This window comes from Exophiala viscosa (genome assembly GCF_022695815.1).
Source record: "Exophiala viscosa unplaced genomic scaffold EDD37scaffold_7, whole genome shotgun sequence".
Lineage (NCBI taxonomy): Eukaryota > Fungi > Ascomycota > Eurotiomycetes > Chaetothyriales > Herpotrichiellaceae > Exophiala > Exophiala viscosa.
The window spans coordinates 1,385,161-1,412,982 of record NW_026944359.1 but is presented as its reverse complement, the minus strand read 5'-3'; the positions used below and the strand labels follow the sequence as shown (position 1 = coordinate 1,412,982).

General features: G+C 49.8%; 13 protein-coding genes across 13 annotated transcripts; 8 read left to right on the top strand and 5 right to left on the bottom strand.

Annotated features, from left to right (window-relative positions):
- Positions 1-1,306: 1,306 nt before the first annotated feature.
- EDD37DRAFT_695727 (uncharacterized protein) lies at positions 1,307-2,029 on the top strand (the record flags this gene model as incomplete). Its single annotated transcript, XM_062820116.1, has 2 exons — positions 1,307-1,394; positions 1,440-2,029. The coding sequence occupies 2 exons, from the start codon at positions 1,307-1,309 to the stop codon at positions 2,027-2,029; spliced, it is 678 nt and encodes a 225-aa protein (XP_062669247.1).
- Positions 2,030-2,669: 640 nt separating this feature from the next.
- EDD37DRAFT_687467 (cytochrome P450) lies at positions 2,670-5,037 on the bottom strand. Its single transcript, XM_062819940.1, has 9 exons — positions 4,566-5,037; positions 4,286-4,505; positions 4,124-4,232; positions 4,061-4,073; positions 3,796-3,990; positions 3,610-3,740; positions 3,406-3,557; positions 3,090-3,360; positions 2,670-3,031 (listed from the first exon to the last, which is right to left on the bottom strand). Exons 1-9 carry the CDS (start codon positions 4,781-4,783, stop codon positions 2,799-2,801), a joined length of 1,542 nt encoding a protein of 513 aa, XP_062669246.1. The 5' UTR covers positions 4,784-5,037; the 3' UTR covers positions 2,670-2,798.
- Positions 5,038-5,216: 179 nt separating this feature from the next.
- On the top strand, positions 5,217-6,241 carry EDD37DRAFT_682895 (3-oxoacyl-reductase; the record flags this gene model as incomplete). Its single annotated transcript, XM_062819821.1, has 3 exons — positions 5,217-5,343; positions 5,396-5,944; positions 6,003-6,241. 3 exons carry the CDS (start codon positions 5,217-5,219, stop codon positions 6,239-6,241), a joined length of 915 nt encoding a protein of 304 aa, XP_062669245.1.
- A 33-nt stretch (positions 6,242-6,274) lies between these two features.
- EDD37DRAFT_651525 (Alpha/Beta hydrolase protein) lies at positions 6,275-7,208 on the bottom strand (the record flags this gene model as incomplete). The annotated part of the gene is made up of 2 exons (XM_062818364.1): positions 6,275-6,749; positions 6,814-7,208. The coding sequence occupies 2 exons, from the start codon at positions 7,206-7,208 to the stop codon at positions 6,275-6,277; spliced, it is 870 nt and encodes a 289-aa protein (XP_062669244.1).
- A 316-nt stretch (positions 7,209-7,524) lies between these two features.
- On the top strand, positions 7,525-9,278 carry EDD37DRAFT_465908 (putative monooxygenase). Its single transcript, XM_062813030.1, has 5 exons — positions 7,525-7,619; positions 7,675-8,229; positions 8,291-8,607; positions 8,657-8,924; positions 8,978-9,278. The coding sequence occupies exons 1-5, from the start codon at positions 7,605-7,607 to the stop codon at positions 9,029-9,031; spliced, it is 1,209 nt and encodes a 402-aa protein (XP_062669243.1). The 5' UTR covers positions 7,525-7,604; the 3' UTR covers positions 9,032-9,278.
- Positions 9,279-10,262: 984 nt separating this feature from the next.
- Positions 10,263-12,474, top strand: EDD37DRAFT_687464 (fungal-specific transcription factor). Its single transcript, XM_062819939.1, has 4 exons — positions 10,263-10,511; positions 10,607-11,400; positions 11,434-11,510; positions 11,549-12,474. The coding sequence occupies exons 1-4, from the start codon at positions 10,480-10,482 to the stop codon at positions 12,224-12,226; spliced, it is 1,581 nt and encodes a 526-aa protein (XP_062669242.1). The 5' UTR covers positions 10,263-10,479; the 3' UTR covers positions 12,227-12,474.
- A 729-nt stretch (positions 12,475-13,203) lies between these two features.
- On the top strand, positions 13,204-15,327 carry EDD37DRAFT_566300 (uncharacterized protein; the record flags this gene model as incomplete). Its single annotated transcript, XM_062814089.1, has 4 exons — positions 13,204-13,272; positions 13,323-13,500; positions 13,570-14,691; positions 14,738-15,327. 4 exons carry the CDS (start codon positions 13,204-13,206, stop codon positions 15,325-15,327), a joined length of 1,959 nt encoding a protein of 652 aa, XP_062669241.1.
- A 773-nt stretch (positions 15,328-16,100) lies between these two features.
- Positions 16,101-17,855, top strand: EDD37DRAFT_658571 (fungal-specific transcription factor domain-containing protein; the record flags this gene model as incomplete). Its single annotated transcript, XM_062818986.1, has 2 exons — positions 16,101-17,031; positions 17,164-17,855. The coding sequence occupies 2 exons, from the start codon at positions 16,101-16,103 to the stop codon at positions 17,853-17,855; spliced, it is 1,623 nt and encodes a 540-aa protein (XP_062669240.1).
- Positions 17,856-19,024: 1,169 nt separating this feature from the next.
- Positions 19,025-19,930, top strand: EDD37DRAFT_610657 (uncharacterized protein; the record flags this gene model as incomplete). The annotated part of the gene is made up of 3 exons (XM_062815227.1): positions 19,025-19,148; positions 19,249-19,324; positions 19,381-19,930. The coding sequence occupies 3 exons, from the start codon at positions 19,025-19,027 to the stop codon at positions 19,928-19,930; spliced, it is 750 nt and encodes a 249-aa protein (XP_062669239.1).
- Positions 19,931-20,124: 194 nt separating this feature from the next.
- On the bottom strand, positions 20,125-20,810 carry EDD37DRAFT_465832 (uncharacterized protein). Its single transcript, XM_062813029.1, has 3 exons — positions 20,598-20,810; positions 20,512-20,541; positions 20,125-20,466 (listed from the first exon to the last, which is right to left on the bottom strand). The coding sequence occupies exons 1-3, from the start codon at positions 20,712-20,714 to the stop codon at positions 20,320-20,322; spliced, it is 294 nt and encodes a 97-aa protein (XP_062669238.1). The 5' UTR covers positions 20,715-20,810; the 3' UTR covers positions 20,125-20,319.
- Positions 20,811-20,906: 96 nt separating this feature from the next.
- On the bottom strand, positions 20,907-21,551 carry EDD37DRAFT_610656 (alkaline-phosphatase-like protein; the record flags this gene model as incomplete). Its single annotated transcript, XM_062815226.1, has 4 exons — positions 20,907-21,037; positions 21,081-21,216; positions 21,331-21,438; positions 21,471-21,551. 4 exons carry the CDS (start codon positions 21,549-21,551, stop codon positions 20,907-20,909), a joined length of 456 nt encoding a protein of 151 aa, XP_062669237.1.
- A 1,897-nt stretch (positions 21,552-23,448) lies between these two features.
- EDD37DRAFT_651521 (fungal-specific transcription factor domain-containing protein) lies at positions 23,449-25,428 on the top strand (the record flags this gene model as incomplete). Its single annotated transcript, XM_062818363.1, has 4 exons — positions 23,449-24,085; positions 24,149-24,426; positions 24,475-24,605; positions 24,678-25,428. The coding sequence occupies 4 exons, from the start codon at positions 23,449-23,451 to the stop codon at positions 25,426-25,428; spliced, it is 1,797 nt and encodes a 598-aa protein (XP_062669236.1).
- A 27-nt stretch (positions 25,429-25,455) lies between these two features.
- Positions 25,456-27,587, bottom strand: EDD37DRAFT_682871 (transmembrane amino acid transporter protein-domain-containing protein; the record flags this gene model as incomplete). Its single annotated transcript, XM_062819820.1, has 1 exon — positions 25,456-27,587. The coding sequence occupies one exon, from the start codon at positions 27,585-27,587 to the stop codon at positions 25,761-25,763; it is 1,827 nt and encodes a 608-aa protein (XP_062669235.1). The 3' UTR covers positions 25,456-25,760.
- Between the last annotated feature and the right edge of the window lie 235 nt (positions 27,588-27,822).

Sequence of the window (27,822 nt, the reverse complement as noted above, 5' to 3'; positions counted from 1 at the left end):
CTGCAAGACTCGTCTTGGCTGCAAGGCTGTCAGAGATTTTGTGGATCATCTGAGACTGGGCCATACTAAAAAGCATCGCCGAGACTGTTCTCACATTCACTTCTACACCAAGGATAAGGTTGAAGGCCATGAGAAAGAACATAGCTAGGGATCGGCGGGCGTGCCATTCTTACGTTGTCCCGTCAATACTTGTCGATTTGGTAAAGATGAACATATATCGTTAAAAAGGCTTAAAACCCATTGCACCACCCACCAATTGCGTCTCGGTTCCATCAAGCCAGCGGAAATGACACTTTCAAGGCTCCCCTGGCATGGCGAAGGGCTGATTACTTGATCCAGCCAGCCGAAGCCCTACGCTGCTATCTTTCGGCAATCTCAAAGGTAGCAGGTCTCCCACGGACGTAAGCTAACTGCCAGGAGATCCGGAGGAATCACGTTGTACGTGGGGGCCATCTCCGCGCCTTTGCAGAAATTCCAATTCCAGCCCCTACCAAAGGAGAAGACAATTCTGGAGCTGTGGGATATATTCGCTGGGCTGTACGGTCGTGTTCTCGTCGGCAAATGGGTTCAATTGCCCAGTATTTCGGGTCGACTGCACGGCGAAAGATGCTACGAGGGCCTGAATGACCCAAAAGCAGCAGCAGCAAGAATTGACGTCCTAAGGTCCCACTTATCTTTAGACACCCAGTATGAAATCGTGTGCCTGTTTGTGATGTCTAGTTTGTCGATCGCGAGCACTGGTCTATTGATACACCAACGAGCATGCCTCTTCAGCAACTTTGAGGCGGCCCGCCAAGAGATCCAGTATGATTGCCACAGCTCGCGGGACCTGCGCTAGTGCTGAACAGGCGCTTTGTAACGCTCAGACTTGGCTGATGGGAGGCCTTGAGGGGAATAGCTTCAGGCACCACCAATTCTGTTGCCGAAGTCGGCGAACGCGCCTCACCGCTAGCGGTCCAACCCACCGGGGCATCTTGGCAGCGGAGTGAAAAAGGCCGGTCGTTACTGGGAGTCATCTGTCCAATGAATATTCCTTAATGTCTGATTCCTCATGAAGAGGTCTGGGACGAAAGGTCGTGTTGATCTTCAACTTAACGGTGAGATACGGCCGTTGACGAAGTACTTTACTGAAGCTATGTCATGGGGCTGAAAAGAAGGGGCGCCGCATCTTTCCAACAATGGATCTCACAGCGCAACTCACAAGCAGCGATGCGATATAAAACAGTGGGATACAGGCTGCATCTCATCTGTCCTTCAACTTTCCTCCCACATCCTTCATTGGTTACTGTTTGACTCTCTTGCAACGATGTTATTCTTCAAGCCTTCCTCCACGCTGGCTCTGGCAGGACTGGCCGCCTTCCACTGCTGCATCAGTCCCGCCTGGACATGTCCAGGTCTGTCCCCTCGCGACGCCGCCGACAACAGTACCTATCCCTAAGAGCCTGGCGATGAGATCCCTGCACCACCCGCCACGAAGGGCTACTTCATCAATCACCTCTGCATCAACATCCGCAACGCGACCGAGAGCATCGCCTGGTACAATCGGGCGTTCGGCCTCAGGCTCATGTTCACGGTGCACGCCTCGGAGCACTTCTCCATCAGCTACATGGGCCACTCGCACGGCGGGCGCAACGGCACGGGCTACCAGAGCAGTGACGAGATGAACCGCGATAAGAACAACATCGAGGGCCTGATCGAAATCCTCAGCCTCGACTACCCAGGTTGGGACTTGCCCCCGGGCACCCGGGTCCCCAACACTTTCTCGCACATCGGCATGGTGGTCCCCAACATCACGGACACACAGGCCCGGCTGGAAGCCAGGGGAGCCAACATCATCAAGGGCGCCGGCGAGACCTTCAAACTCGACGGGGAGTTTGCGGTCACCTCGGGCTTTACTCAGCCCGGAGTCGCCGATGTCATTGATCAAAAAGAGATTGACGCCCTCACGGCGGTCTTAGTGCAAATCAACACGCCATTGATGTATGTCGCGGATCCGGATGGGACCATCATCGAAGTGCAGAGTCAATAGACTCGCCATATATCCCCATAGAGTTTCAAGACTCCATCGCCTGTCTCCGATTAATTCATTGGCTGTTTCCTTGTTCCAAATTTCATCAAAGCTAATATCGAGGCTCTGTTGCGAAATGTTATCTGCCTGCGTATGTGCCACAGACCTCGGGAGGGACAGTACTCTCTATCGGATGTTTTATAGCAAAGAGCTCCAGATTCGCCTGCAGCCTACTTACAAAAGTGTTGGTGATTTTGTCACGGAAGAGTCTCCGCACTGCGGTCGAGTGTGTGGCAACTGCTTGGCTGTCCTCGGAGAAGGTCTCATACGCGGTAATGAAACACTGCGCTTGGAGGCAAAATTGAGCTGTTGTCAGTGGCTAAGGATGATGTTTCATACGAAAATGATTCCCCAACGGGTCAGCCCGCATTATCCGTGCCAGTATCAAACTGCGGCACAAAGTGTGATTGGAGCGAGAAGGACGAGCGAGGGTATTGATACTGCATGCTTGGTATCAAACTATCCAAACATGGAAAGATAAAGCCACGTGTTGGAGAGCACCTTCAAATGATAGTGTAGAGTCTACAAAATCATCAGGTGATTGAGACGCTTAATCTGCCGCCGCTCTAGGATTTAGACTCATGGTGAAAAAACCATGCATATATATTTATATCTTTACTGCAGAGAAACACGACAATCTTACTGATAATTCAACCGCTTTCAAGGTCAATTGGAAATCTGGTTAAGTTTCTTCAACCAGAAAAAGACTACGTCCCATCCTGCTGGATCTCTAGACCGCTTGTCCAGCCTCTGCGCATTCTCTTTCGACAAGTTCGACATGGTTGTGGCTTCGAGGTACAATCTCTATCTGAAAAGGCGGATGATCGTGCGCTAATGGATCTATCTCATTTTCATTGATTGGTGCTCCCGGCACTTCCTTGAAGTTGAAGCAATAAAGCAGCCTTGAGAATGCAATGAACATATTTCTCGTGCCGAGGTGCCACCCTGGACAGATACGTCTACCTGTAGACGGCCTTGTTAGCTCGATATAACTGATATCATTGATGGAATAACGCCCTACCAGCACCAAAGCCCAGATGGCCTTTCAGCATGTCTTGCAAATCGTCGTTGAGAAATCTCTCAGGTAGAAACTTTTCATTGTTAGTGAACTCGTCCTCGTTATGACAGATGCCGAAGTTATTGTAGCTAAAGATAGTCCCTTTCTCGAACTTGTAATCGCCGTAGATATCATCCTCGATTAACGTTCGAGGTGTTCCTGTGGCGGTCATATTCGGCCGCCATCGGAGAGACTCTTTGATGATAGCGACGATATAAGGTAATTGGGCCCAGTCCTAGAACATCAGCAAGGAAGCATTGTGCATGATCCACCAACTTACATCCATTGTAGGTAGTCTTTTGGCATCGCCGCAAACTGCGTCAAGCTGAGTTTGGGCAGTGGCCACCCAGGCAGGAAATTTTGCTGCTGCTGCCAGCATTATATTGAGCTGATTTCGAGTTGTGTCACTTCCGGCCTCGATAATAGATCCAGCTATCGTCGCATTAGACTATCAATTCAGACAGTGAACTCCTATTAGCTTTACCACAGAAATATTTCTGAGCATCGTCAAAGCCGTACTTAGTTGCTAAGTCGGTCATATCTCTAGCGAAACATTTCGGATCCTGTCCTTGTCTGATTCGCTTGTCAAGGTCATCCAGGAAGGAGGCGTAGACCCTGGACATCATTAGCTCTTGAATGCTCTGTGCAGCTGCCGAGGCGAGCAGGTTACCCTATCGTTTTCTTGAAGACTCTTTCGGCTTTAGGTCGAAACCATTGCAACCGCCTTGGTATAATCTTGATGAGCCATGGAAATTGCTCTGGTAAACTGGTTGAAGGGGAAGCTTGTGTTTCCATAAAATCGTCGATCGTAGAAAAAAGCAGACGCACGTTCTCATCCCGCATACTTGTTCGCCGTCCAAAGACACTATGGCAATAGTTAACACCGAGATGAACCTGCCAGGAAAAGAGTTGTCCGGGCACAGATGCTTACGTACACCGAAAAGATTACTATCAACATATTAATTCCGGGCACCGAAAGATGCATGTTGGATTTGTACCTGAGTTCGCGAAACGCGCTCCGTGCTGATAGTAGTCTTCTGGACTTTTGAGGTACTGCCAAAGTAATGCACGGGACTCCATATCCTGGAATGGCTTGTAGATGTCTGACTGCAAACTAGTTAGCACGACCCCAAAGCCTGAGATCTGTCTGTTGTACTCACGTTACTAGACATCAAGAGCTGGTGCATAATCTTCCTCAGATTTCTCCATCTCTCGGTATAGCTCATCATGATTATTCTGTTCCCACCCGACAGGATATCCTGAGTGATGGGAAATTCGGGACGACCGATATAGAGCCTTCCGCGTCTGTCGAGAAGCTCTCGAACTGTCTGCATTGAGTTGAGGAAAACCCATCTTCTTGCGCCTAATCGTATCGTGAACCTGTCCAAAGAATTAATACTTCACGGTTAATAGGATTCAGGAAATGAGAAGCTGGCACACATATCTCCGTATTGGTTACCCCATTCTGCAAACTTGGGTCCAGCATACTTTGGTGGCACCTGAAACAAATTCCCAAACAGAGGGCTCCCATTTGGGCCGGCAGGATAACGATATTTCGTTTTCGGTTTCAATAAAGCTCGACCGACCAAGGGAAGAATTGCCACCACGAATAAGATTGCTAACCCGCCACCGAAATGTAAGTTGTCGAAAGCCAGCATGTCGATTGTCCACTAAGTTAGGCGAGGATTCAGTCGTTGTGAGAAAGAGAGCTTGTCGTGATGTTGTAAAGCTAAAGCCACATCAATTTTTCGAAATAATGTTCAGTAGACGAGAACGCTTCCAGTTTGACTCAACAGTGCAGCAGCTTTCTCACAATCCTTCGATGGCTTTATGTGGTGGGGATGGGTGGATGTGGGGAACAGGACCCCAATCCCCAAGAAATGTCGTTGTGCTTCACAAGTCCACACTTTCCCCACTAAGCGAGCCGCCTCCAGCAGCCAGGTACACGCCCGGGCGATCCCGTTGGTCTGAATTTGGCAAATACAGTTGACGAGAGAAGGTTTGGCAGTACAAGCACAACCTCTTTTTACGCGCCACAGCCCTGCCCTCCCTCCCTACCATCCCAACCGCAGAACGGGAGCCATCAAGACAATGGATCCCAAACAGTTTGGCAGCTCGACACTTCCCTATCGACATGAGCCAACTGGACCGTTAGCAGATGAATGTCTGGTAGGCGCTAATAAAGGCAGACTAGCGGTCGTCACCGGCGCGGGTAGAGGTACGCTCACATTTGCCTTCACTGTTGCCATGGAAATTGACTCTTGAACGAGGTATTGGGCAAGCTATCGCCATTGCGTTGGCAAAGTCGTCTGCAAACGTTGCCATTCTCGACCTCAGTGTTGAAAGCCAAGAGGAAACAAAGCTTGCATGTCAAAAATTCGAAGGTGTCAAGGTTGAAGCCTATAAATGTGACATTACAGACGTTCAAGCCGTTCGAGCTACATTTGCCGCCATCGATCGAGCTTTTGGGCCAGTCGACATTCTTGTCAACAACGCTGGTGTAGCTCATGGAAAACTTGCTTTCGAGGAAACCTTTGAGAACTTTTGGAAAGCCATCGAAATCAATTTCAAAGGCACGATGCTATGTATCTATGAGGTATTGCAAAGTATGCGCGAAAGAAAGTCTGGTTGCATCATCAACATGGCTTCACGGGCAGCAACAGTCGACATGCCGGGCGGTGTTAGCTATAACTCGAGCAAAGCAGCCGTTGTACGAGCCACTGCAAGTCTTCAGGAAGAGTTCGAGCAGGAAGGGCTGGGCCAGAATCTACATACGTACTGCTTGCATCCCGGTGGAGTTTGGGGAGCCATGGTTACAGGTAAGCCAGATGCTTGTGAGTAGATGGACTTCGTACTCTAACACTTCTGAACTCAAAGAAAACACCACTCCTGAAGTGCAACAACAGATCCGACCAATTTTCAAGGATGCACCGGAGCTCTGTGGAAACACGATTGCATACCTTGCAAGTGGACGGGCGAAGGAGTTGCGAGGCCATTATTTTGACTGCCGGCAAGAGATTGAACGAGTATGCAGCTTCGGGTACAAGACCCTCAGGGACTACGGCTTGTACAACCTCGGGGTGAAATTTCTTCCCGGCTATGAGAATGAGCCTTAGGTTATAAATTGGCATCCCAGAGGTGTCTGGGCCTCATATGCCCATCGCACCTATGCGGACGTCGTTGACCCAGACCAAGACCTCTTCACAAACTTTTTCAGGCTCGTCAATATATACCATATGTCCCACACTTTCAATGATGACTAGACGGCTACTGCCAATTCGCCGTGCCATCTCTTGGTTGACGGAGAGAGGACTGGCAATGCTCTTAGCTGGTGCAAGGATGAGGGTCGGTACGCGGATCTTTTCAAGGTAACTGGATACGTCTACCGTGGCCACAAAGTCACAGTACCTCGCAACGCCCTCTAGGTCGTGTTTGCATAGCATATTATCGTACCATTTCAAGTACGCAGCACCAGCGAATCGACCCATCTCATTGGTCTCTGCAGGTTGCTCCGTGCCCAGTCTGGAAACCGGCCGGCTCTTCTGCCATTCGACGATACCCAGTTTTCTCATTGCCTCACCCTGACTCTTGTATGGTTCGGAGACCATTCGTATGAAGATGTCACTATTAGTGGTCAGTTTTGCAAGGACTAGTGCTGTGGGCGACCAAAGGAAGACTGGAAACTTACTTGAGAACAAGGGGAGATGACATGAGGATTAAGGACTTCAGCTTCTCGGGATATTTTGCTGCAAAGGCGATACTGATCATACCCGCCGTGCTCTCACCTATCCAATGAACTGGACGACCAGCAACCTTGTCAACAAAGTCTGCCATTTCGTCGACCAGGGTGTCCAAGGTATAATTGCTACATCCACCAGAACTTCTTCCATGACCACGTAGGTCTCGTCGCACAAATCTCACTTTTCCGCCCATTAGGGGCACAAGGTGGTAGACAAACTCCGTATGGCGCAAAATTCCTGGTTGGAAAACCACAATTTCAGCGGTGGCGAATTTCCATGGGTCTGTGAAGTCGTCGACTTCATAGTAGTCGACCTGGCCGTTGAAGAGCTCCACTGCAGGCATGTTGGCAACGGAGACCACAAAGGCGACAATGAATGACGAATCGAATAGTGGGTGAGATAATGGATATAATCGATTTCATGTAGACTTCCGTGAGAATTGGCTGCATGACAACGTCGCATGAGTTTTTCTGCACTTAAAGGCCACATGTAGCCATGAAAGCCTACCCCACAGAAATGTATCGTTCGCCAACCCCAAACTTTCTCAAAGTCGCGGATGTGGGATCAGAAGCACGGGCGGTTTCTCCTCAACTCAAACCTCGTTAGTCCTGCATCCTTCGGTGGGGAAGCTGTACGTGTGGAATATATAGGGATTCAAAACCCTCCTCCACTTCTTCGATCTCGGAACAACTATTAGACACTGAAAGCTTTCTGCATCCCACCAAACCCGTCCGTTTCAATGGTGCTCTCCAAGGTAAGCTCCTATTATTCTGGAGCTCATGTCGGCGAAATGACGTTGTGGTGTCTAGATCATTATCGTAGGTGGCGGACCATCTGGGCTAGTACTCGCACTGCTTCTCGCCAATGCAGGTGTCATCGTCGAAATACTAGAAGGTTCCGACAAGCTTGATGAGTCGCCACGAGCGTCGCATTACTCATGGCCTGCACTTTATGAGCTGCAGCGCGCAGGACTTCTCGAAGAGATCCGCAAGCGAGGTTTTGTGGCCACGGATGGAATTTCGTGGCGGAAAGTCGACGGGACACTGCTTGCAAAATTCAGCATCGATGCCATTCCTCCAGACTACAGACTTCATGCGTTACCTCTGGGAAGGCTGTGTGCACTTTTGAAGGAGCGCATTGACGGAAATCCGAATGTCGAGATCAAGTACTTACACAAAGTGATCAGGATTGACCAATCCGATGAGAGTGCTCGTGTCTTCGTTGACACGCCGCAAGGAGAGCAGCTCCTTGAAGCTGATTACATTGTTGGCTGTGACGGTGCTAATAGTCAGATACGCCGGTCCCTATTCGGCGACGGGGAATTTCCGGGACGTACTTGGGGCGTTCAAATAGTCGCGACAAATGTATTCTCACCTTCCCTTTCGACTCCGTGATACTTTCTCATATCGTCTTACTGTCTGATAGGTCTACTACGATATCGCAAGCCATGGTTGGGGCCAGGGAGCCTTCATCGTCGATCCAGTTCATTGGTCAATGGCAGCCCAGATTCAGCCAGATGGTCTGCTTCGTGTCAGTTACGGAGAGAAGGTCGGCCTCTCTCGGGAAGAATATATTGCTCGTCAGCCGGAGAAGTTCCGCACTATTTTACCAGGTCATCCGTCCCCCGAACAGTATAAGATCGTCAATTTGAGCCCATATAAGATTCACCAAAGATGCGCAAAGAGTTTTCGAGTCGGACGATTCCTACTAGCAGCCGACGCAGCTCATCTATGCAACCCCTTGTACGTCCATCGCTCGTTAAGATAAAGGGAAGCTAACAGAACCTCACAGCGGTGGACTAGGCCTGACCGGTGGGTTGGTCGACGTTGGAAACCTGTTCGATTGCTTCATCGGCATCCATAAAGGATTCACAGACGACAGTATCTTGGACCGGTACAGTGAGGTGCGGCGGGAGAAGTACTTCAGTATCATCGACCCGGTGTCAAGTGCCAATTTACGTCGGTTGATTCAAGATCCTGATATCGCTATGAAGGAGGATCCATTTTTCACCATGGCCAAAGATTTCGAGAACCCAGAATTCTGCGCAGGCCTTGCTGCTGTGAGATTTGCCTTGTGATCTGCAATTCTCGACACTAACGACATGCGAAACAGGGTGTCAACGATATAATGCACGACTTCACAAAAGAATATGTGAAGCCTCGGTAAACCGCATGCATACGGTGCTACTCGCAAAGCCTGATAGGTAGATCGTGGATGGGTTTAGGCGAGGGACAACTCCCCCATAGGAACTGGTCTTTCGGCGATTCATGGAAAATCGGAAGTGGAAGGTCGGAAGTAAGTTTTCATGGTCTTCAAAACCTGGTCTGCGGTTTAGGAAGCGAATGGAGATGATGTCAGTCAGGTCGAGAGTAAATTAGAGTAAGATCTGCGAGGTCATCGCTATGGATTATTTTTTGGTCCGGTCTAAGGGCTGACCTTGCTCTCTAGAGGCCAGTCTGATCTGTCGGTATTTCAGCATTTGGCCCGATTATGCAGGGGCTGTTTTAGCGACAGATTCGCCGATCCTACTGGACATTGTCGCAACGGACTTATTGGCTTTCTCCACGGGTGCCTTTTCACTCGAGATGACGCACACTGTGCCTGCGAGGTACTTGATCAGCGTGGTGTACGACGACATCCCATTGATCTCGAGGGAAGTTTATGAATAAGTACTACAAGCCGAGCGGGGTATCACCAGTAATCGATGACTTTTCCAAGAATCTTTCGTGTGGCTGGCCTTTTTTTCGCCGAGCAGCGTGCACTTTTGCTTGATTGGGACAACCCTACACCGTTTGAATTTGGAGCGAAATCACTTGGAGCACCTGATGATCAACAATTTTTTCATCGACAGGCATTTGTTTCCCCCTCTCCCCGCAAGCCCCCATCCCCGGCCTGGTCTGAGCCAAGCCTAGTACGATGGGATAGGACTAGATGTTTGATTTTGCGACCAGAAACGTTTCCCGAATTCCGCCGCTAACTGATTCGAGGGTTGTAATACTACACTGCACAGTGTGAATCTGTGTCCGCATAAGAATACATCCTCCACATATGTAGTCTGGATAGATCACCTGAATTGCCTCATAAGGTTGGCTACGTTAGTCGGCTTCGGAACACAAAAGCAAACCCTACACTTTTAGATTAACATTCTGCACCTCTTCCTAAGTCAATTGTGAGGTTCGACGGGTGTAAGATAATAGTACTGGTCCAGCTCTGCTCCTAACAATGGAGTCACTCCGACTTACAACCTTTCTCAACGTTTTACACGTATCCTAGCCTTGCCATCACAAGGCTGAAGCTAATAGGCTTTTCCCCGCAGCATTTCGTTCCCCCGCATCCCAGCCCATCTCATGCTCGATCGCTATGTCGTCATCAATCCCAGCTGCACATTTCCAAACGACTTACTGTTTCGCCGCATTTCTCTCGAACACATCTGTACCACAGTACGCGAAACGTAACAACTATCTTATCGGATGTTGATCTGTCGTCTCAGGGCGCAGCAACGCACGAGTAGTGGGTGATGCAAAGCCTTCTGACGGGCGTAGCGCGCTTCAAGTTCTGAATGCCGCCAACGATACGCATTCGATGAGGTGTTGCTGCGATTACCTAATCTCTCTATGCGTCCTCCAACTGCATGTGTTGCATGTCGGTATGTTCCCTACTCTGACACTATGTGATGTCTACGTCTCATCTGTTGAGCAATACATCATGACCGGAGGCATACTAATCCATCTCCGCCTCCAGCAACCGCCGATGGAAATGCGAGGTCGTAACTCCCAAATCTCCATGTACGTGGTGTCAAGACCGACAGCTGACGTGCTCGTTCACATCGAGCACGGCGCGGAAGAAGGATTGGTCCGAAGCCCATTGGGAACCTCGCCCTTACGATTCGTCTTCCGAGACGGGCATACGCGATGAGGTGGCATCTTCTGCAGATTACCAAGCAGCTCCCAGCACCAGCAACGGACTACCATCGAATGCGTTGCGTATCGAGCTTGTGGAGCTGTACTTCCGCTATATTCACGATACTTTCCATTCGCTATTCCATCGACCTAGCTTGGTGCAGGACGTGATCGATGAGACAATTCCCGAAGTTTTGCTCTTTGGCATCATCAGCCTCTCTTCTCGATTCTCCAACGACCCTGTCTTCACCGGTGTCGATCCACGCGTTCGCGGCGGACCATATGCGCGAAAAGCACAAGCTCTGCTGGATCTGCGAGAGGTGTCTTTGACCACGATCCAGGCTTGTGTGCTTCTGGGGGCCTTCGTCATCACCGAAGGCGAAGCTGCCTCAGAAGCCGTCTTCTACAGCATTGCTTGTCGAAGCGCACTCGTACTCGACCTACCGAATCTCCCTGGACAGTCTCTGCTTGACCAGGAAGTCAATCGTCGAGTCTGGTGGACGCTTCGTATGATCGACGTCTGGTCATCTAACGGCGTCCGGATACCACGCGCTCTCGGTGCCACTTGTTCCGACGTGCCGCATCCGATGAACGAGATTATATTTCATCGACTCCGCCGCGGCGATGATTCTGAGCGTACTGACCACCTTTCCAACACGACACCACAAGCATTGAGCCAGGAGAGCGGGTCGTCACTACTGACCCAGATGGTCAAACTTAATGCCATCCTTATTGATATCAGCTCAGTAAATCAAGCGGCCGCCGCGGCATCGTACGCTCACAGTCCAGACTATCACGACATGGGCCACCAAGGAACTGTCGATCGGCTAACAAGGAGCTCAACGGATGGGTGGGCTCTCTCCCACCAAATCTTCGTGACACCCAAGACAATTTGTCCCATTATGCTGCTCTCGGTCTGGGACCGATGTTTGTCGCGGTACATCTGGGCTACTACCACTATGGGGCGCTATTATACTATCAGTACCTCCACAGAGACTCCTACGACGAGCACGCCCCAACATATTCGTATGCGGACAAGTGTAAAACTCATTCTGTCGGCCTTAGCGAGATCTTGTACCGCGCATTTTCTACCCCTGGCTGTGAAGTCTATTACACCATGGTCGGCCACGTGTTGGTCATCGCTTCCACGGTACCGCTCCACATACTCCTATTCAACTCGGATGAAGAGCAGACACGAGCTGCGCGAGGCAGACTCGAAAAGAACTTCGAACTCTTGACGTGCCTGCAACGGCTGTGGCCCACGTTAGACGTCAGTTTTGCACGCTTTCGCGAATTTCATAGAGCGTGCCAGAACTATAAAGAGACGTCCTTCCGCATGGACAAATGGCTGTTGAGATTCTTACTTGAGTTTGCTAATCCCGTCGGCGAGAAGGATCCGGATGAACCATTGACAGAGACCCACCCTTGGTCAATGCAAGAATGGGATCTCAGTCCGTTTTGACTGCAGGAATCGTCGCTCAGGACCATGTCCCGATGGATTGTCACGGATCTTTTCCGCATGTACCTTGGTATTCCAGGGACGGTGCTTCGGAGCAAGATTATCATTACCTTCGCTTCATCATCCCTTGCGATAAGAGTCACTCAGTTCAGCACTCTTCGGCAACGACTGAGACCAAATAAATTCGAGCATAAGGATTTTGGTAGAAGAAGAAGAAGACGAAGAAGAAGAAGACGAAGAAGAAGAAGACGCCCAGGGCATAGGAATGTTCTGACGACGCTTTCGTCGTATTTTCGTAAAAAAGTATCCGGTGCACGATATACATATTTATCACCATGAGAAATAGGCGCTCATAATGTGCATAACGTGGCAAGACGTTATTCGTATTTCTTTCCACATTAAACATCAAACGCATGAGGATACGAAAGCGCGAATAAAGCTTGGGGAGGCTTATCAAAAGCTTGGCTACTTAGTGCGATAAATCTCCCTCGGCTCGGACAATCGATATGTCGACAGTCACGTGGAACCAATCAGACGGTGTTCGCCACCTCGATGTTGACGTAGCCAGGTTTGCACAGCCTACGTAGTCTTACGATCGTACAAATATTTCTGATACTGCAACACTTTGCACCGTTTCTTTCAGCAGAGATAAAATCCGACTTTCACAAATGGATTCGAAGCACAGTACCTACGGCATGGACCAGAAGAATGCACTCAACGGCTCGCAACAAGTAACGGATCAGTACGTGTGTGATCAGTGCCACGAATCAATTGACTCGACTCAGAGAGATGAACATAATGACTGGCATTTCGCGAAAAGCCTAGAGGAACAAGAGGCTGGAGGGTCTGTCGTAGCGAGTCAACCCCGAATCGTTCCAAATGTCAAACAAACAGATATCAAACAACCTATGGATCAGAAAAATGACCAACCACCAATGTACGCGCCACCATCCCATCCGCCACCGAAGAATGGCCCCAGCATGGCAGCACCGGTCCGGGCTCACACCAACCAAGTTATTGAAGCCGCCAAAGTTCGTGCCAGAGATGAGGTGCGATTCCTTCATTTCACGATGAAGGACATCAACTGACAGTCTGACAGCAACAAATGCAAAATGCACTACAGAATCTCCAATTACAATATCACATATACAATACCGAAATCGAGCCTGAACACGAGGCAGATTATTATTGTAACTGTCCCATTCACAATTACCAGAGGATGAAATGGAATCGGTATGGAGTACAGGAGATGTGGTCAAAGGCAGTCATGTATCCTGGTCAGTAATCACGTGCCTTCCTGCGATCTCCCAACTTTTTACTGACCCTCTCTGCCATCTTCGAAACAGGTGAAAAGTCATACAACGATAATAAACAGAACATAGGCCTATTGAGCAGGAATCCTTACAGGCTCCGCGTGGTGTCGCCGTATGGTTTCTACCAAACCGCCTGGGGAGTGCAACGCCCACAGCCAGGATACCATGCCCAATCCATCCACCAAACGATTGCGCTCAACAATAGTTTGAATAGTCAGGCGCAAGCTAATATCGATGACAAGGAGCCCAAGGTCAACATCTGGGACGACGATGCACTCAGTGCCGCAATGTCTCAAGTCCGCATTGCCGCAGCGAATGACAAGAAGCAAGCAATCAATACACCGAACGGGAATGGTCCTGTGGCGATGGGAGAGAAGCCTTCCTCCTCTTCTGGAGATCGGAAGCCAGAGAAATCCAAAGTGTCGAGGTTCTCGAGTTTCCGACAAAGCATTGGCATCAAGTCCTCAGAAGAAAAGGTGGTCGCGAAGACGGAAAAGTCCGTGTACAAAGGACGCGAAATTCGCGACGCAATCGTCGCCGAGGAGAACGGGCGTTGGCCTGACGAGGAGTGGCGATATATTGTGCAGGTATACCAAGAAAAGGTTGGCATGACCAGAAAGATCGCCGATCTTCGAAACCGCCATCCAATACAATACCTTCATCTGCTCAGAGCTGGTTACTTTGAGCCTATTCCGGTGGCCTGGGCTAATCAAGCCTCGAATCCATTGAAGTTCAGCATTGAGGCCGCTGGAGGTTGGAGAGGGATCACTCCTAACTGGAGAGGCTACGAGGATACCGCGGAGGAGCGGTTGTACTGGGTCTTGAACCACAGAGAAGGGAGTGTTGGAATGAGAATGAAGCCGGACTTTATCTCTGAGATGGACATGGCTCGTGCGAGAATGGCCAAGGCTGTCGAGCCGCCTCCCGAGTATTTCTCCAGTACAGACACCTGCCACTTGCAACACACCTCGGAAGGATACTCCAAGCAAGTTATGCCTGCGCCCTTTCTGGCCTATGATCGACCTGAAGTGCCGACGGATGACACAATGATTCTGTTGGATGTTTCTGGCTCAATGGATTTCGACCCTTTACGGCCGAACTACAATCAGTATCTCATTACTGGTTATTCCAAGTCTACACAACCGAAAAATAAAGGTAATGCCACTATCTTGGCGAAGCCATTGATACTAACGATGCGCAGATGTTGCGAAAGCAATCATTCGACGTTTTACCGACGCCATGTCCAACCACGACCACGCCTTTCAAGGCTATGATCTGACCACTTTCTCGAGCGCAGCTAACTACATTGGCACCATCAACCACAAAAATCTCAATGAAATGTGGCGGAAGGTCAGAATAGGGGGTGGAACTCGTGTCATGACAGGCTGGCAGAAAGTCAAGGAACTGCATTTCCAGAAGCATTCCGAGTCTGCAACGCATCATCCGGTGTATGGATGGCAAGCCGGACCCGAGACGCCCATGCTGCGTCTGCTACTTCTGCTTGATGGCGAAGCAACCGACATGGACGAGTTCGAGCTTGATCTTCTTGGGCTCTCGTGGGCCCATGTTACGATATTTCTCATTGGCGTGGATGGATGTCCACATCACCATCGCCATGCTAACGAGTTGCAGCGTATCGGCGATGTCAACCATCATGTCTCCTTTGTTGATGCGCAGGGAAACACGCCTGAGCGTTTCGTCACGCATGAACTACTCAAGAGGCATTTGGGTTATGAGCTTTCGATGTCAGAGTTTGAGCAGATTGAAGAGTTGCCGGGCTATTCAGAATAAGCCCAGGTTCAAGACTGTATGCGTTGCTTGATAGTGACGCCTTTATTGGAGGATTGGTGACCATGAGATGTAACCATGCTGATGCCAGAGTACACATCAGGGCTGCCTTGCACATGTTGCGAGAGCTGGAGTCGTCGTCCACCGCCTTGACATTGACTGAATTGGTTCAGTTCTTACAAATCAAGCCTGTCGTCCATCATCTTAAGTCAAAAACTTGCGACTCGACTGATTAGCGTGACAGAAGATGAAGTGTTTGCTGCACGACACCAGCGAGGCGAGGGAGCCCCAGGAAAAATGGCGCTTATGACTGGGGAGACTAGAGCTAGTCAATTTTACGAGTACTTGCGATTCCCGTCCCATACCTGTTCATCTTCATCCCGTCATAGGCCGGTAGTTGTGAAGGCAAATGCGTAGACCCGTGATAAATATGCCGAATGAACCTGGTGATTGATGGTGGTCGTCGATTCGACCTAACTCCAGTGCGCTTGTGCCGCTACGGTGTCCGCGCGTGACAAGGACTCTCTTTGGTCGTATTCTGTACAGCTTTAGGCATGAGGCTGTGCATGGCGAATCTGATACGATACAATAATGCCTTCGCAATCGGTCCAGGCCGTCTTGAAGACAAAGAGTCCCGTTGTAGGATTTAAGAGTGGCGCCGCTTATCAGGTGGCGTCGAGAAGCTATGACGACACTCTTCGTCCGCGTCAGCGTTTCCCCGGCTAGTCTTGTTTCCTGGTCTTCGCTCAAGGGCAGAGGAATAACAGCAACAACATATGGCGATCGGCTCACGGAGTCGTACAGGATGTCTGACATGCCGGTTACGCAAGAAGAAATGTGATGAGCAGCGACCGGTATGCCGGATTTGCCACTCGAGCGAATTGACATGTTATGGTTATGATGCACCTCTTCCGAATTGGTATACCAGCAGAGCGAACTGGGAAGAAGTGAAGAGGTCTAATGAAGCACATGCCATACATGCCCTCGCTGAGACTCGTTATAACATTCGCCGAAAAGATGCAGCGAAGACTAACATCAACTGTTTTGCTATTCCTTCCGATATCGCAGAGAGTGACGAGCGTCATTATTTTCATGCATCTACTTCACGCTCCGGAGTAGCAGTGGGCAGCATCAGTACTATCTCAACGGTGCCCTCCAGAGTTACAGTCACCCCGAACACATGGCAACTACGTCCAGAAACGATTTGGTGGGATAGTGCAATCAGCAATCTAACACCGGAGACTCAATCTTCAGCTGGCAGAGACACGAGGCTGCTCACAATGTTCTTGGAGGTCATCCATCCAATTACACATGGCCTCTACCCATTGTTGTCCGGTAGGGACAGAAGCTGCCTCCTCAACCCTCTGGTGAGCGATTCAGCTTTGTATAGCGCCGCAATGAGTGTCAGTGCCTGTTTCGACCACTCTCTTACTGAACTACCAAAGATTGATGAAATCGGCATCTGTCCAAAGGTCAAAAGGTTACAGAGCACTGCGATCCATCAACTACAGAATAGGCTTCACGCCTTCACCACAGAACGGAACCTGTCGCTGCAAGAGTTCCTTTTCACCGGCATTCATTTGCTAGATGTGGTCCTAAACCTCATTAACCTCGAAATCTTTAGCATGCTACAGGGTCACTGGGAGGTTCATCACCAAGCTGCAAGGATACTTTTAAACCACCTTGAGATCCGGTCAATCTCCAAAGGTGGTCATGGCATAGAACCAATGACATCTGCAATTGACTTTGCGCTGTCAATAATGTCTGGAGCCGACGATCGCTGACGCTCAATGGAGTTTTGTATCATGAATTTTATATTGGTTGACGTTCTTGCCACAGCCACATTTGGGCTTGCATCTTACCCGCCTTCGGCGTTTGACTATCTTCCTCTTCTTCAATCGGGACGAATCAAGCCAGAGAATCTCATGGGATGTCAAGGGTGGATCATGGCCATTATCGTGGAGATTGCAAGGTTTGAACAGTGGACGATGATGCAGGATATTCAGAAGTACGCATTGAGTGTAACAGCAGATCTAACACGACGGGGTAATCAGCTTGCAGAAAAGCTCAAATCTGGGATCGAAAAACTGGAAAAGAAGAGCACGCAGACAGGTGCATCGTCGGCTGCGCCCAGCCTCGAAAAAGACTGTAGACTCGTCAGTCTCCTCTGGGCTCATGCTGCACAAGTCCTCTTGCAAGTCGCGATGTTTGGGACAGGGCAAACCCAACCACATGTCGACCAGACGATCATTCACATTTGCCTCCAAAAGCTCGAGGAACTACCGGCTCGCCTTGTCATTCGTGTATGTTGGCCATATACTATTGCCGGATGCATGTCGACAAGCGAGTACCATTACAGATTTCGCCAAATCGTGACGGGGACAATGCAACAATCTCAACCTCCTGGCATGACATGGAAAGGTCTGATGGTCATGGAGGAATGTTGGAGGTTGCAGAAAATACATGGAAGTTCCGGGGTTGGGTGGAGGGAAGCTATGGAAAGTCTAGGCGCGAGAGTTTTGCTTATTTGAAACGAGAACAAAAGTGCACCTTAAGTCAGAGAAGCTGATCCATTGCCACTCCATGTCGCTTGAGGCAAAGTGCAGATTTCACATTCGAGACAGACGTTCACCAGCCACTCAATCAATCTGCCACCGCTGTGAGAAACCCACCCTGGCACGGAATGATGCCCTATCATTGAGGGAAGGTTGTGCAACTATTGACTTGAACTTTAGGGTGGTGGTTCGCGCGAGACGATCTCAGATGTCGACCTCGTGCTGGGGATCATCGGCTGCATTGCCCTCGCCCACTCTTGTTACTGTTTTCTTCATTGCGACCCCGCCTGGGACAGAATGGGTCCCCAACGGGAAGATATCGAGCGGTGTAGTTGGGTGGAGAGGTTCATCGTCCTAGCTGACCTGGGTGCAGAACTCAAGATACGGGTGTCAAGAGGTCGTGTTGAAACCTCGCAAATAACATCTCAATCATCACGTCTCTTATGGTACAGGTCCACATGCTGGGGATCAGATTGATGAAGGTTGCTTTTGACGGTGGATAGCACGGTTTGACACACTGAACTTTCGACCAGGCTAGATGCACGCCCAAACGGGCTCGAATGGCAGCTGGCTGTAACGTCTTTTGAGCTGCTGCTCGTTGAAAGGTTTGTTGGACTCGATTCAAGCGCTGCGGGCGCTGAGCTTATGCATCAATGTTGTCGTGTTAACATGCATACCGACCCATGTTGGTGGAAGCCTAAACAGAGTCGTGCATCAGCATATCATATCTTGATTCCAAGCTGTAGGTACTTTTGCTTGGATTAAAGTACGAACACCGAAATCATAGGGGCAGCGGGAACAATTAATAGTTGAGACTAAGGTAGGTGCTTACGGGACGGTGGAGGATCTCTAGGCTACAGGAGGTTTAGCTTAGCCGCAGTCGATAAATGCTGAGGTCATTGCAGCCAACTGGGGTCGTCTTCGCTAATCGTACTCCACGGGACCGGCAGACGCAGGGATCCCAACAAACAAGTCCCCTGCATCAACGCCCAGACCAGGCGAAGGACTTTACCTGAGTACATAGATGCAAGGGTGACCGTCTGTGATGCGTGTCCTAGATCTCGAATCAAAATTATTGTTTGTTGTTATTCCTCTTCTACTGTACACCTGTGCTTCGACCATATCTTCGATTACGTTCGGAAAATATGTCGTGTCCACAATGCTTCTCCGGCCATATCAACCCTGGTACACCGCAGGATAACAAGATCCTTGCGGATCATTACGCTTCGCTTGGACAGTACCTGGTATACCTTCCAGATTTCATGGATGGTGAGCCAAGTTACCTTCTACCTGCGGCACTGGTCATCGTCCAGACCGCAAGAGCCCGCTGTTTGTGTTTGTGGAGATCAGTAGTGATTTTGAGATACAGGCAAAGCAGCCTCGGTCAACACGATGATCAACATGGCCTATTTGACAGACAAGCAAACTTCCTGGCTCTGGACCCCGTGAGTCGGATCAGCTTTATGTTGCCTTGCGACTTAGACTGGCTTATACCTTGTAGCTACTACCTCCTTGCCACTGTATACGATTTCGTTCCATTTCTGTACAGGAACAGGTTCGGCGCATGTTGGCCAAGGGTGACATCCTTCCTCAAAGCACTTCGCGAAGACAAGGGCATGGAGGTCCCAGTGGGAGTGGCAGGCTTTTGCTGGGGCGGGCTGTATCCGATCAAGCTCAATCACAATATCCCTGAAGCCAAGACTACAAGTGGTCAGCCGTTAGCAGATGCATTCTTCTCTGCTCATGCCTCCAGCGTCACAATTCCCCAGGACATAGAAGGAGTCACAATGAACCTTTCGTACGCGATTGGTGACGATGATGCGGTCATGAACATGCAGCAAGTTCGTCAACTGCAGAAGGTCTTGAACGACAAACAAGAGGTGGATTCAGAAGTCGTCATTTATCCTGGTGCGAAACACGGCTTTGCTGTTCCGGCTAGCAGAACAAAGCCCGATGCACAAGAAACCATACAAGCAGAAGAGGCAGAAAAGCAGGCGATCGCATGGTTTCAACGACAGTTTGCGGCTGCCAAGCAGAGAGACATGGGTTGATTGATCGCGACTTCTCAGTAAGCTTCACGGCCGCGTTCGAGTTTTGTCCTTCCGGCCCTGTGAGTACAACCACGATCGGTAATGAGAGCTTCATTCCTTGCCGTGTGGGCCTCAGTCCCAGCTTGTACACATCGACAAACCGCTGACGGCATGCCTAATTCTAGTATGAAAGAGCATGGACATATCTACCCACTCGTCCTACCCCAGCACTTGGTTTCAACTCAAATGAAGAGATTGGATCGCACATGTGGACGGCTCCTTGGCACTCCATTTGTTCAGAAATAACAGCCATGGGACCTCGATATCGTCAAGTGTGTGCCAGAAGTAGCATAACACAAGCAGCAATTAGCTGTCCAAAGCCCATCGCCGTACTCCAGCCTCCCTGCGTCTCATCCCATAGTACGACGGAGAGCCAGATAATGGTAATTCCCGTTTAAACCCAAGCAATATTTCGCGGCAGCACTGAATGCAGCCGGTTTTTCTGCCACCCCAAGGTATACCTGAGACCTCGGAGCTCGTCGGTGAACTCGAATTCTCTACCAAATTAGTCCTCGGATTGTTCAGCCAGTCAGACCACTCACCCAATCCGGTAGATGCAGGTAGTGATCGGCCTGAAGAAAGAAGAGCCAGCACGATTATCATGCCAGTGAGTAAAGTAAGAACTCACGTTCACGGGTAAAGTTCCATTCACAATGAATCCTGTCATAGCATCGACATAATTGACAAGGTAATCATCGATATCAAAACTCGTGATGTTCAATGCCGGCAGACGAGGGCCTTTCATGTGAATCTGATAGTTCTCTCGGTGATCAGGGCTGGCAGTCAGACCATGGAACAAGGTATATCGAGGGTCTCAATTGGCGGGAAAGTTGACGCCAGCATTGTAGATGAGATTCTGGTCACTTCGAACAGGAGGCGAGCTGTTGGCAACAAGGTACTGCGACAAACCCGACTTCTGGTACGTGCCAATAGCCCCTCATTTGTCACGGTCATCCTTCTGGGCGTGGAGAAAGTGGGTGTTGACATTCCCCATAACGTCAAAACCATGGCCGTGATCTACGGTGACGAGAACGAGGGTGTCATCCAACTCGTCAAGGGACTCGAGGTCTGAAAGTAGCGTTGATGGTGTCATCAAGCTCGAGGATCTCACCCAATGCACGATCGTAAGCGAGAGTGTGCATTTGCTTGTCAATGCTGGCGACTTCGGACATGAGGAAGAGACCATCTGGCTGATGACGAGTGTGAAGAATTTCGAGAGCTTTGACGGTCATCTCGTTGAGACCAGGCTAGTCAGTGGCGCTAGCATTCGACCCGTCAGGTGCGGTCTTGGTTATCTTGAGGTTGTCTGCGTAGACATCACGGTCGAGCTACTTGGCCATATTGCTGACGGAGAAACATACCAAGCGTTTTGGACCAGTTGGAAAATTTCTGAGGGCAGTGTTGTTCTGAACTATGGTGTAGTTCTTTTTGGCAAACTCGGCGTAGTAATCCTTGCCTTGAAATGAGACCTTGCCAGGGTAATTTTTCTCAGTGAAAATACCGAAAAGTACGTCTGGCCCTGACTAATTGGTCCAGGTGCATTTGGTAAATCCATTCGAGAAAGAGTCAATGACAGCACCATACTGGCCCGGGTCACAGGTGTGCGCTGTCAAGGCTGCAGGTGTGGCGTCAGCAATGAAGGCAGTGGAAATGATGCCGACAGCACCTTTGTAGAGGCGCTAGAAGATCTTGCTAACGGTCTCGACCTTGGGGTCGTCGAAAGTGGTCTTGGAACTGTTAGCGTACACATAAGCATTGACGCTTGACCTGTGGCCAGTGTACGGTCAGGGTTCGGGTTATCGAAATTGTCATTGCAGGACACCCTACCGGACGAGGCTGCGCATTTCGCACTTTTTGCTCGATGCATTGCATGAACGAGGTACAGTCGAACCGACATTCGTGGGCCGGGGATAGGCTGGGTTGCCGTAAACAGTCCGTTACAGCACAAATATGGCAGGGAAGACATTGGAAGTTGCCCATGTCAAGAGCACTCATGTAATAGCGTAGGCAGTCGGGCTCCTAGTCATTGAACAGCTGATCAGCACAGCACCCACGCCCAGGCGACAGGTGGAAGTGATAGGGGATGAATTACACAACGGAAGTTGTATGCCACAATGGTGTGCGTGCCGCAGTTGGCCGCCGTTTCCTAAAGCTGTCTCATTCCTGGTCTTTTCCTACACTACCTTAACCACTGGTCTCGCGTCTGGGTGTGGTATGTGAGCCCTCCATCTTTTCAATCCGGATTGATTCACTTTCAAGGGTTCGGATGTTGCTTGGAAAAGTCGTGGTGGACGATGTGCGAACTGCGGTAAAGAGTTGACTCATCGCTGTCACTGAGCATGTCAGACAGGTGCCGAGGACGAGAGTGAGTCGACCGTAAACAATTCGCGTCATTCAGGAGAGCCTCGGTGAAGGCCAGTGTTCTGTACAGGGACTATAAGACGTGTTTTCTGGTCAGTGGGCTCGAAGCTCGCATCGACATGCGCCTTGGTCAGCTAGGCGGAAGCTGACGACATGGCGGCTTTGCATGGGAGAGTCATTCGAGACGACACGATATTAGGAGATGGGACCGTGAAAAGAAGTAAACTTAAGCAGTAAGCGTTGCCTCTCGAGAGTGAGGCGCATATATAGTCATTCGAACAACATTGTAGGAGTCGAAGATCATGATGGAGGAAAGTGACAAACGGCTCTTGGCGTTGCTCAGATTGTCAAACCAGCGGACATAATGGAGCAAGGGGAAGATCTCGAGCTCAAAAAAGGACCTTTGGGATTCGAGAACTGGTCACAGCTGATGAAAGATCTTGTTTAGCTTACGTACCATCCGTACTTCAGCAGCTACAGTATCAAGGTTATCGCTCAAGGACTCCACAGAGGGTCTAAGCTTAGCTAGGTCAGAAATCCAGGCCTGGCACACCCGAACACAAGGGGGCGTAGTTTTGGATCCGACGATAAGCGGACACATCTTTTCAAGATGCCGGTCGTTTCCCTCAGCTGTGCCAACGATAAGACTTTGTTTGGTGTCTGCGACCGTGATAAGCTGCCTGGAGACCTGACATCCCCAAACACCCCTCATCCATCATCTACTACTACCAAGAAATCCATTGCCGTAGTTGTGCCGTTTCTTCTGTCTCGCATCATTCCAGCCTTGTTGCGCCAGCGCGTCAATTGCCAGTGCAAATTCCCGCCACTCAATGCAGCTCTTATCGACGACATCTAGAGTCAAGGACTCAGCCCGGCGACCCAGCTCCCTTGGCACTGCCAAGATTGACTGCCATACTTGCTTAGCTTTGAACCAGCATTGCGATCGCCAGCGTCCGCAGTGTGGTACTTGTTTATCAAGCCAACGGAAATGCGCCGGCTTCGTGGTTGAATTGGTCTGGAAGGGCTTTGGGGCGGCAAAAGTTACTACGAATTTGTCTCGGAGTGGCGATGCTGATACGACAACTTCGGAGGTTAACCACGACTCCGGAAAACCATATATGAAACGTCAGGGTTTCAAGTTTGTCAAGGGCCGACCCATCAGGAAACGAAAGCCCAAGACGCCAGAACCAAGTGCGAAAGCAACCCAAGCCACCACTCTTGCAGAATTTTTCAGTTCGTGCAATCAACCAGACTGTCTATCCATGCCAAACCAACCGCGATCCTCGGACTTCGAGATCCCAACTTTCACGTCAGCTCTTCCTGCGACATCATTTTACGAGGAAGAGGAACTTGATGCGTCTAGTACAAGATCGGAAGCACCTCATGAAGACCCTCCGCAGGCGGTAGTGGTAGCGCCGAACGTGGAGGTGCCGGCTGGAACGATTTTTCCCCCTGACTTGACAACCTTTGAAAACGCGTGGAATGCTACGGCTTCGCTAGATGGATTTCTCTCGGAGTTCAACCTGTCTATGTCATCTTCCCCCTACCTTGGCCCTTTGACAACAGTATTCGAAGAAGTCATCAAGGAGGACCCGATCAATTATCGCAGTGCATATCTCCAACGAAGCCTAGACATGTCAGTCTTACCATGTGGAGGAGTTGAAGATGAGCCTGCGCACGACGCATGGTTTCAACTACCGGTTGGTGTCCGCTGGCAAGATCTATCCCACAAGTACAGTGGAATATTTACAATGTGTTAGTCTCTGCTGCTAGCAAAGCTGGTGACATCAAAGGATGTATTTGACTAACGCTATCTAGATGACGAGGAATTTTGCATAACGCCATTGAGCATGGACTGCCCGACCAACCCGTTTCGCGTGAATCGGAAACACTTTGAAAAGTCCGCTTTCCTTCTACATGCCATAATGGCCATTTCTTCGCAGCACCTGGCCAAAAAGAGTAATTGTTCGGCATTGGCAAGTCAAACAGAGATACATCGATCCACAGCAGTGCAGATGTTCACTGAGGCCTTATGCCAGTCAAACGACATCACCTTTGCGCTTTTGGATACTCTTATCATACTGGTCAACTTCGAAGTAAGTTTGTCTCATCACAAGTGCATATTTGGCTGATGTATCGACCAGCTAACGCAGTCCGCATCTGGGATGTGGGCTATGCATTTGGATGGCGCCCATACACTTCTTGAAGGTGCCGGTGCCGTCAAATGTTGTCAAAGAAGTCCACGGCTTCGTGCACAAATTGCAATGCTTGTCTGGTATGTCAGATGGCCAGCTCAACTGATTTAACAAAATCGAGGGTCTGTTCTCCTTTCTAACCGGTGGTATAGGTGGGACGTCACCGTCGCCTTCCTTGAGCGGAGAAAATCACGTCTCCCCATGCCATACTTGGAAGCTTTGGTTGAATACGACGAGACCGATGGTTGGTCGTTCCTGATACTGAACGGATGCCCTCCGGAATTTGTGCTGGCCATGGCACGCTTGGCTGACTTAGCAGTCATCTACGAGAAGATCACTCATCTGCAGTGGGCGATATTCGACAGACATCCTGTCGATGCTATTTTTGAGGAAGTCAAATGCTACGTCAATCACGAAGATGTGAATTTGGAAAACTTAGGGCGCCCTGGGGACAACCTCAATGACAGGCGGGATCGATTCCACTGCATTGAGGCCTGGAGACATGCCGTCCTTCTTTACATCTGTCGAGTCTTTACCCCAGAGCAGGATTCATATCAGATTCGGTTGATCGATCACCTTTCTCGTTCCATTCTTGACCATGCCCGATGCATAACTGAACACAAGGTCATCCAGAAGCAACTACTCCTTCCCATATTCCTTGCAGGTTCGGAGTTTGGGGATCACTGCAGTCGCTCTTTCATTCGCCGATATTGTACACACTGGAGCAATACCTCCCGATTTTACATGTTTGAGACTGTGGCGATGCTGCTGGAAAGCATATGGGATGATTGGGATATCTCAACAAGAGATGTGTACTGGTGGGGCAAAAGTATTGGCCGTCAAAGGTGGTCTCAGGCGAATAGTCATGAACAGCCTCTAGCACTGGAGCTGCTGTTGGGTTGATGCAGTACATCATGAGTGTCGAGTCAATTTACATAAAACATGAGCATAGTCGGTTAGCAGATGCGACTAAAACACGCGAGAACCGACCCCTTCCTCGAAAGATTCTCCGCACAACCCGACTCGTCAAGACGCAATCCTGTCGGGTCTGATCCGCATGGTATTTCAAAACTACTCGATAGTGAAAGAAAGCCGACAATCATATTGATTGCCAGCCATGTCTGATTCAGCTCTACCACACCAAGTCGAAGCGCCGCCCAACATGCCTTGAACACCACCGACAAGGAAGCCAAGTCACAAGAGAGAGTATGAGCCTGGGCGAACAGCATATAACCTTATGCAGATAAATCCAGAGGGCTTCTGCAAGTAAAGGCATTCACCTCGGGGATCTTGAATGCCTCCATCATTCCCTCAATGGCTGCATAAGCACCGAGACCGGCCGTGGCCAATGCTCCACATGCATGGATAACGTTCCAGACGTTTAGATACCACCGGCCAGCAAGAAACCCTCTCAGTAACCGTCTCGCACCGTGGTCTTTCCGAATAGTCTCTCCAGTTGTCACGTTAAAGCCCTCCCCTTTGCCGATCGAGTCTTTTTGCATCGTATATGCCAAGTGGATGATAGCTGGGAATGTGTAGCTGAATTGAATGACACAGAAGGCCGCGATAACCGAGACAAAGGCGAAGTAGTCGGGGATCGCCGCTGCAATGATGAATGCCACGCTCCAATAGATAGGAACGAGCGCCGCAAAGATGTATCTGCCGGTCCTTGTCTCTAGCGGCGGAGCGTGGAAGAACTCCAGGAGTACCTGGTTATATATGACTTTGATGCCGATATTACCGTAGAGACCAGCAGCGACCAGGCCAACAAGGACAACCAATATATCACAGGTAGCTTGAAACCCGTAGATACTGAGACCCATGTATGCGTTAGTGAATGAATATTGTCCTTGAAAGTAATAGACGTAACATCCGTAACTGAGGTAAACTGTGTAGATAAACAGCTGAGCAATACACATAGCTTTAATGAAATCCCAAGGTCGACGCATTTCTGCCATGATTTCGATAAAGATTTGTGCGCCTCCATAGGCAAAGACTCCAGACATGAGGCCGTTAATAGCACCAATGAAGCTGGTCGAGTCGGGCAGTCCATTGTAGTGAATGATAGGAGGATAAACTCCATTCGAGTCTGGGGTAATAGTGGCAGAGTTGACAGCGGAACCCGCAGAGCCAAGGGTGCTGATTCGATAATTCGGTGGTGAGTGCGCCATAACGCCCATTGAGATGAAGATAACCAATAAGTTGGTTCCCACAGCAATCATAGAAACAATTCCGTAATTTCGTAGCGTGCGAATCTGTCCGACGAGGAATCCACCGACAACGAAAATGACGATGCAGACAACGTAGCAAAGTTTGAACTTCGATACCTGCGAAATACCTTGTCCGTTCAAGATAATCACTTGACCGCATATCAGGATCAGCTGAATAATCTGCAAGAAGTTGACAAGGTGGCGGGCAGATGCGCCCATCGTACGAAAGGCGAGGTCGCCATAGTTTCGAAGTGGGAATTCGTAGGAATCCAAACCAAGGTAGACCTGCCACAATAAGTATCCAGAATACCCAGCCATGAAAGCGAAGACTGTATATAGAGCAATGCCTGGGCCCCAGCCAAGTGTGCCAAGCGCAAAGCCAACGCCATAGGGCCCGAGGATGTCTGTCGTTATAAGATAAAACCCTGCACCCCAGCTCGCTGTCCTTAGTGCGCGAGCTGCATTTCGCCATTCATCCTCGGTGATGATGGCCTGAGTGAGTTGGTGTGCTTGACTCTTTTGGCCTTGGTGAGGCAAATGATCGTCAGGACTCTTCCCCACAGGCATCCCAGTCTCATCACCACCTTGGGCTCCGGTGGCGACGTTTTGTGGCGGTATTCCAACGACAACAGGGGCACTGGGGCCACTTTTGAACACTTGCTGCAGAATTCCTGGACTGGGAGTCGCCTCTTCAGTATCTTGTTCAGCTCTGGTACGTCTCGCATAGTGCATATATTCCTCTAATGTCACATCAGGGTCGTAGAGCTTCCGATGCATTGGGCTGGTGAAGGTATCTGCGCGTTCTGGGTGCTCGGTGCCGGCGAATTCTGTAGGAGCTTGGATCAAAGACATGATGAACATAACGCTTGTCAGTATTGGAACAGATGAGCAGAAGCGACATGCTAGTATTTATATGTTGAACGTAGGTCATTTGACGACTTCATTGGAATCGAAACAGTCAAAGTGAGGCAAAAGATTATTTCCAAATAGGGGAATGTCCGGAAGGGGAATGTCCGGAAAGGGAATATGGCGGGATGATGTTGGCCGTCGATACGAGCTTTGCTTCCACGGTTTCCAGATTTCTTTT

Excerpts from the sequence above, each read along its gene's own strand:
- EDD37DRAFT_687467 (XM_062819940.1), bottom strand. The coding sequence starts at position 4,783 with ATGCTGGCTTTCGACAACTTACATTTCGGTGGCGGGTTAGCAATCTTA. Across the intron at positions 4,506-4,565 it reads GGTAACCAATACGGAGATAT|GTTCACGATACGATTAGGCG; the intron begins GTGTGCCAGCTT and ends TTCTTTGGACAG. Across the intron at positions 3,032-3,089 it reads CCATCTGGGCTTTGGTGCTG|GTAGACGTATCTGTCCAGGG; the intron begins GTAGGGCGTTAT and ends GGCCGTCTACAG.
- EDD37DRAFT_465908 (XM_062813030.1), top strand. Across the intron at positions 8,230-8,290 it reads TTCAAATAGTCGCGACAAAT|GTCTACTACGATATCGCAAG; the intron begins GTATTCTCACCT and ends ACTGTCTGATAG. Across the intron at positions 8,925-8,977 it reads TCTGCGCAGGCCTTGCTGCT|GGTGTCAACGATATAATGCA; the intron begins GTGAGATTTGCC and ends CATGCGAAACAG.
- EDD37DRAFT_687464 (XM_062819939.1), top strand. The coding sequence starts at position 10,480 with ATGCGTCCTCCAACTGCATGTGTTGCATGTCG. Across the intron at positions 11,401-11,433 it reads CCGCGGCGATGATTCTGAGC|CATTGAGCCAGGAGAGCGGG; the intron begins GTACTGACCACC and ends CGACACCACAAG. Across the intron at positions 11,511-11,548 it reads TCCTTATTGATATCAGCTCA|TCCAGACTATCACGACATGG; the intron begins GTAAATCAAGCG and ends GTACGCTCACAG.
- EDD37DRAFT_465832 (XM_062813029.1), bottom strand. The coding sequence starts at position 20,714 with ATGAAAGGCCCTCGTCTGCCGGCATTGAACATCACGAGTTTTGATATC. Across the intron at positions 20,542-20,597 it reads ATGGAACTTTACCCGTGAAC|GCCGATCACTACCTGCATCT; the intron begins GTGAGTTCTTAC and ends TTCTTTCTTCAG. Across the intron at positions 20,467-20,511 it reads ACCTGCATCTACCGGATTGG|AGAATTCGAGTTCACCGACG; the intron begins GTGAGTGGTCTG and ends CTAATTTGGTAG.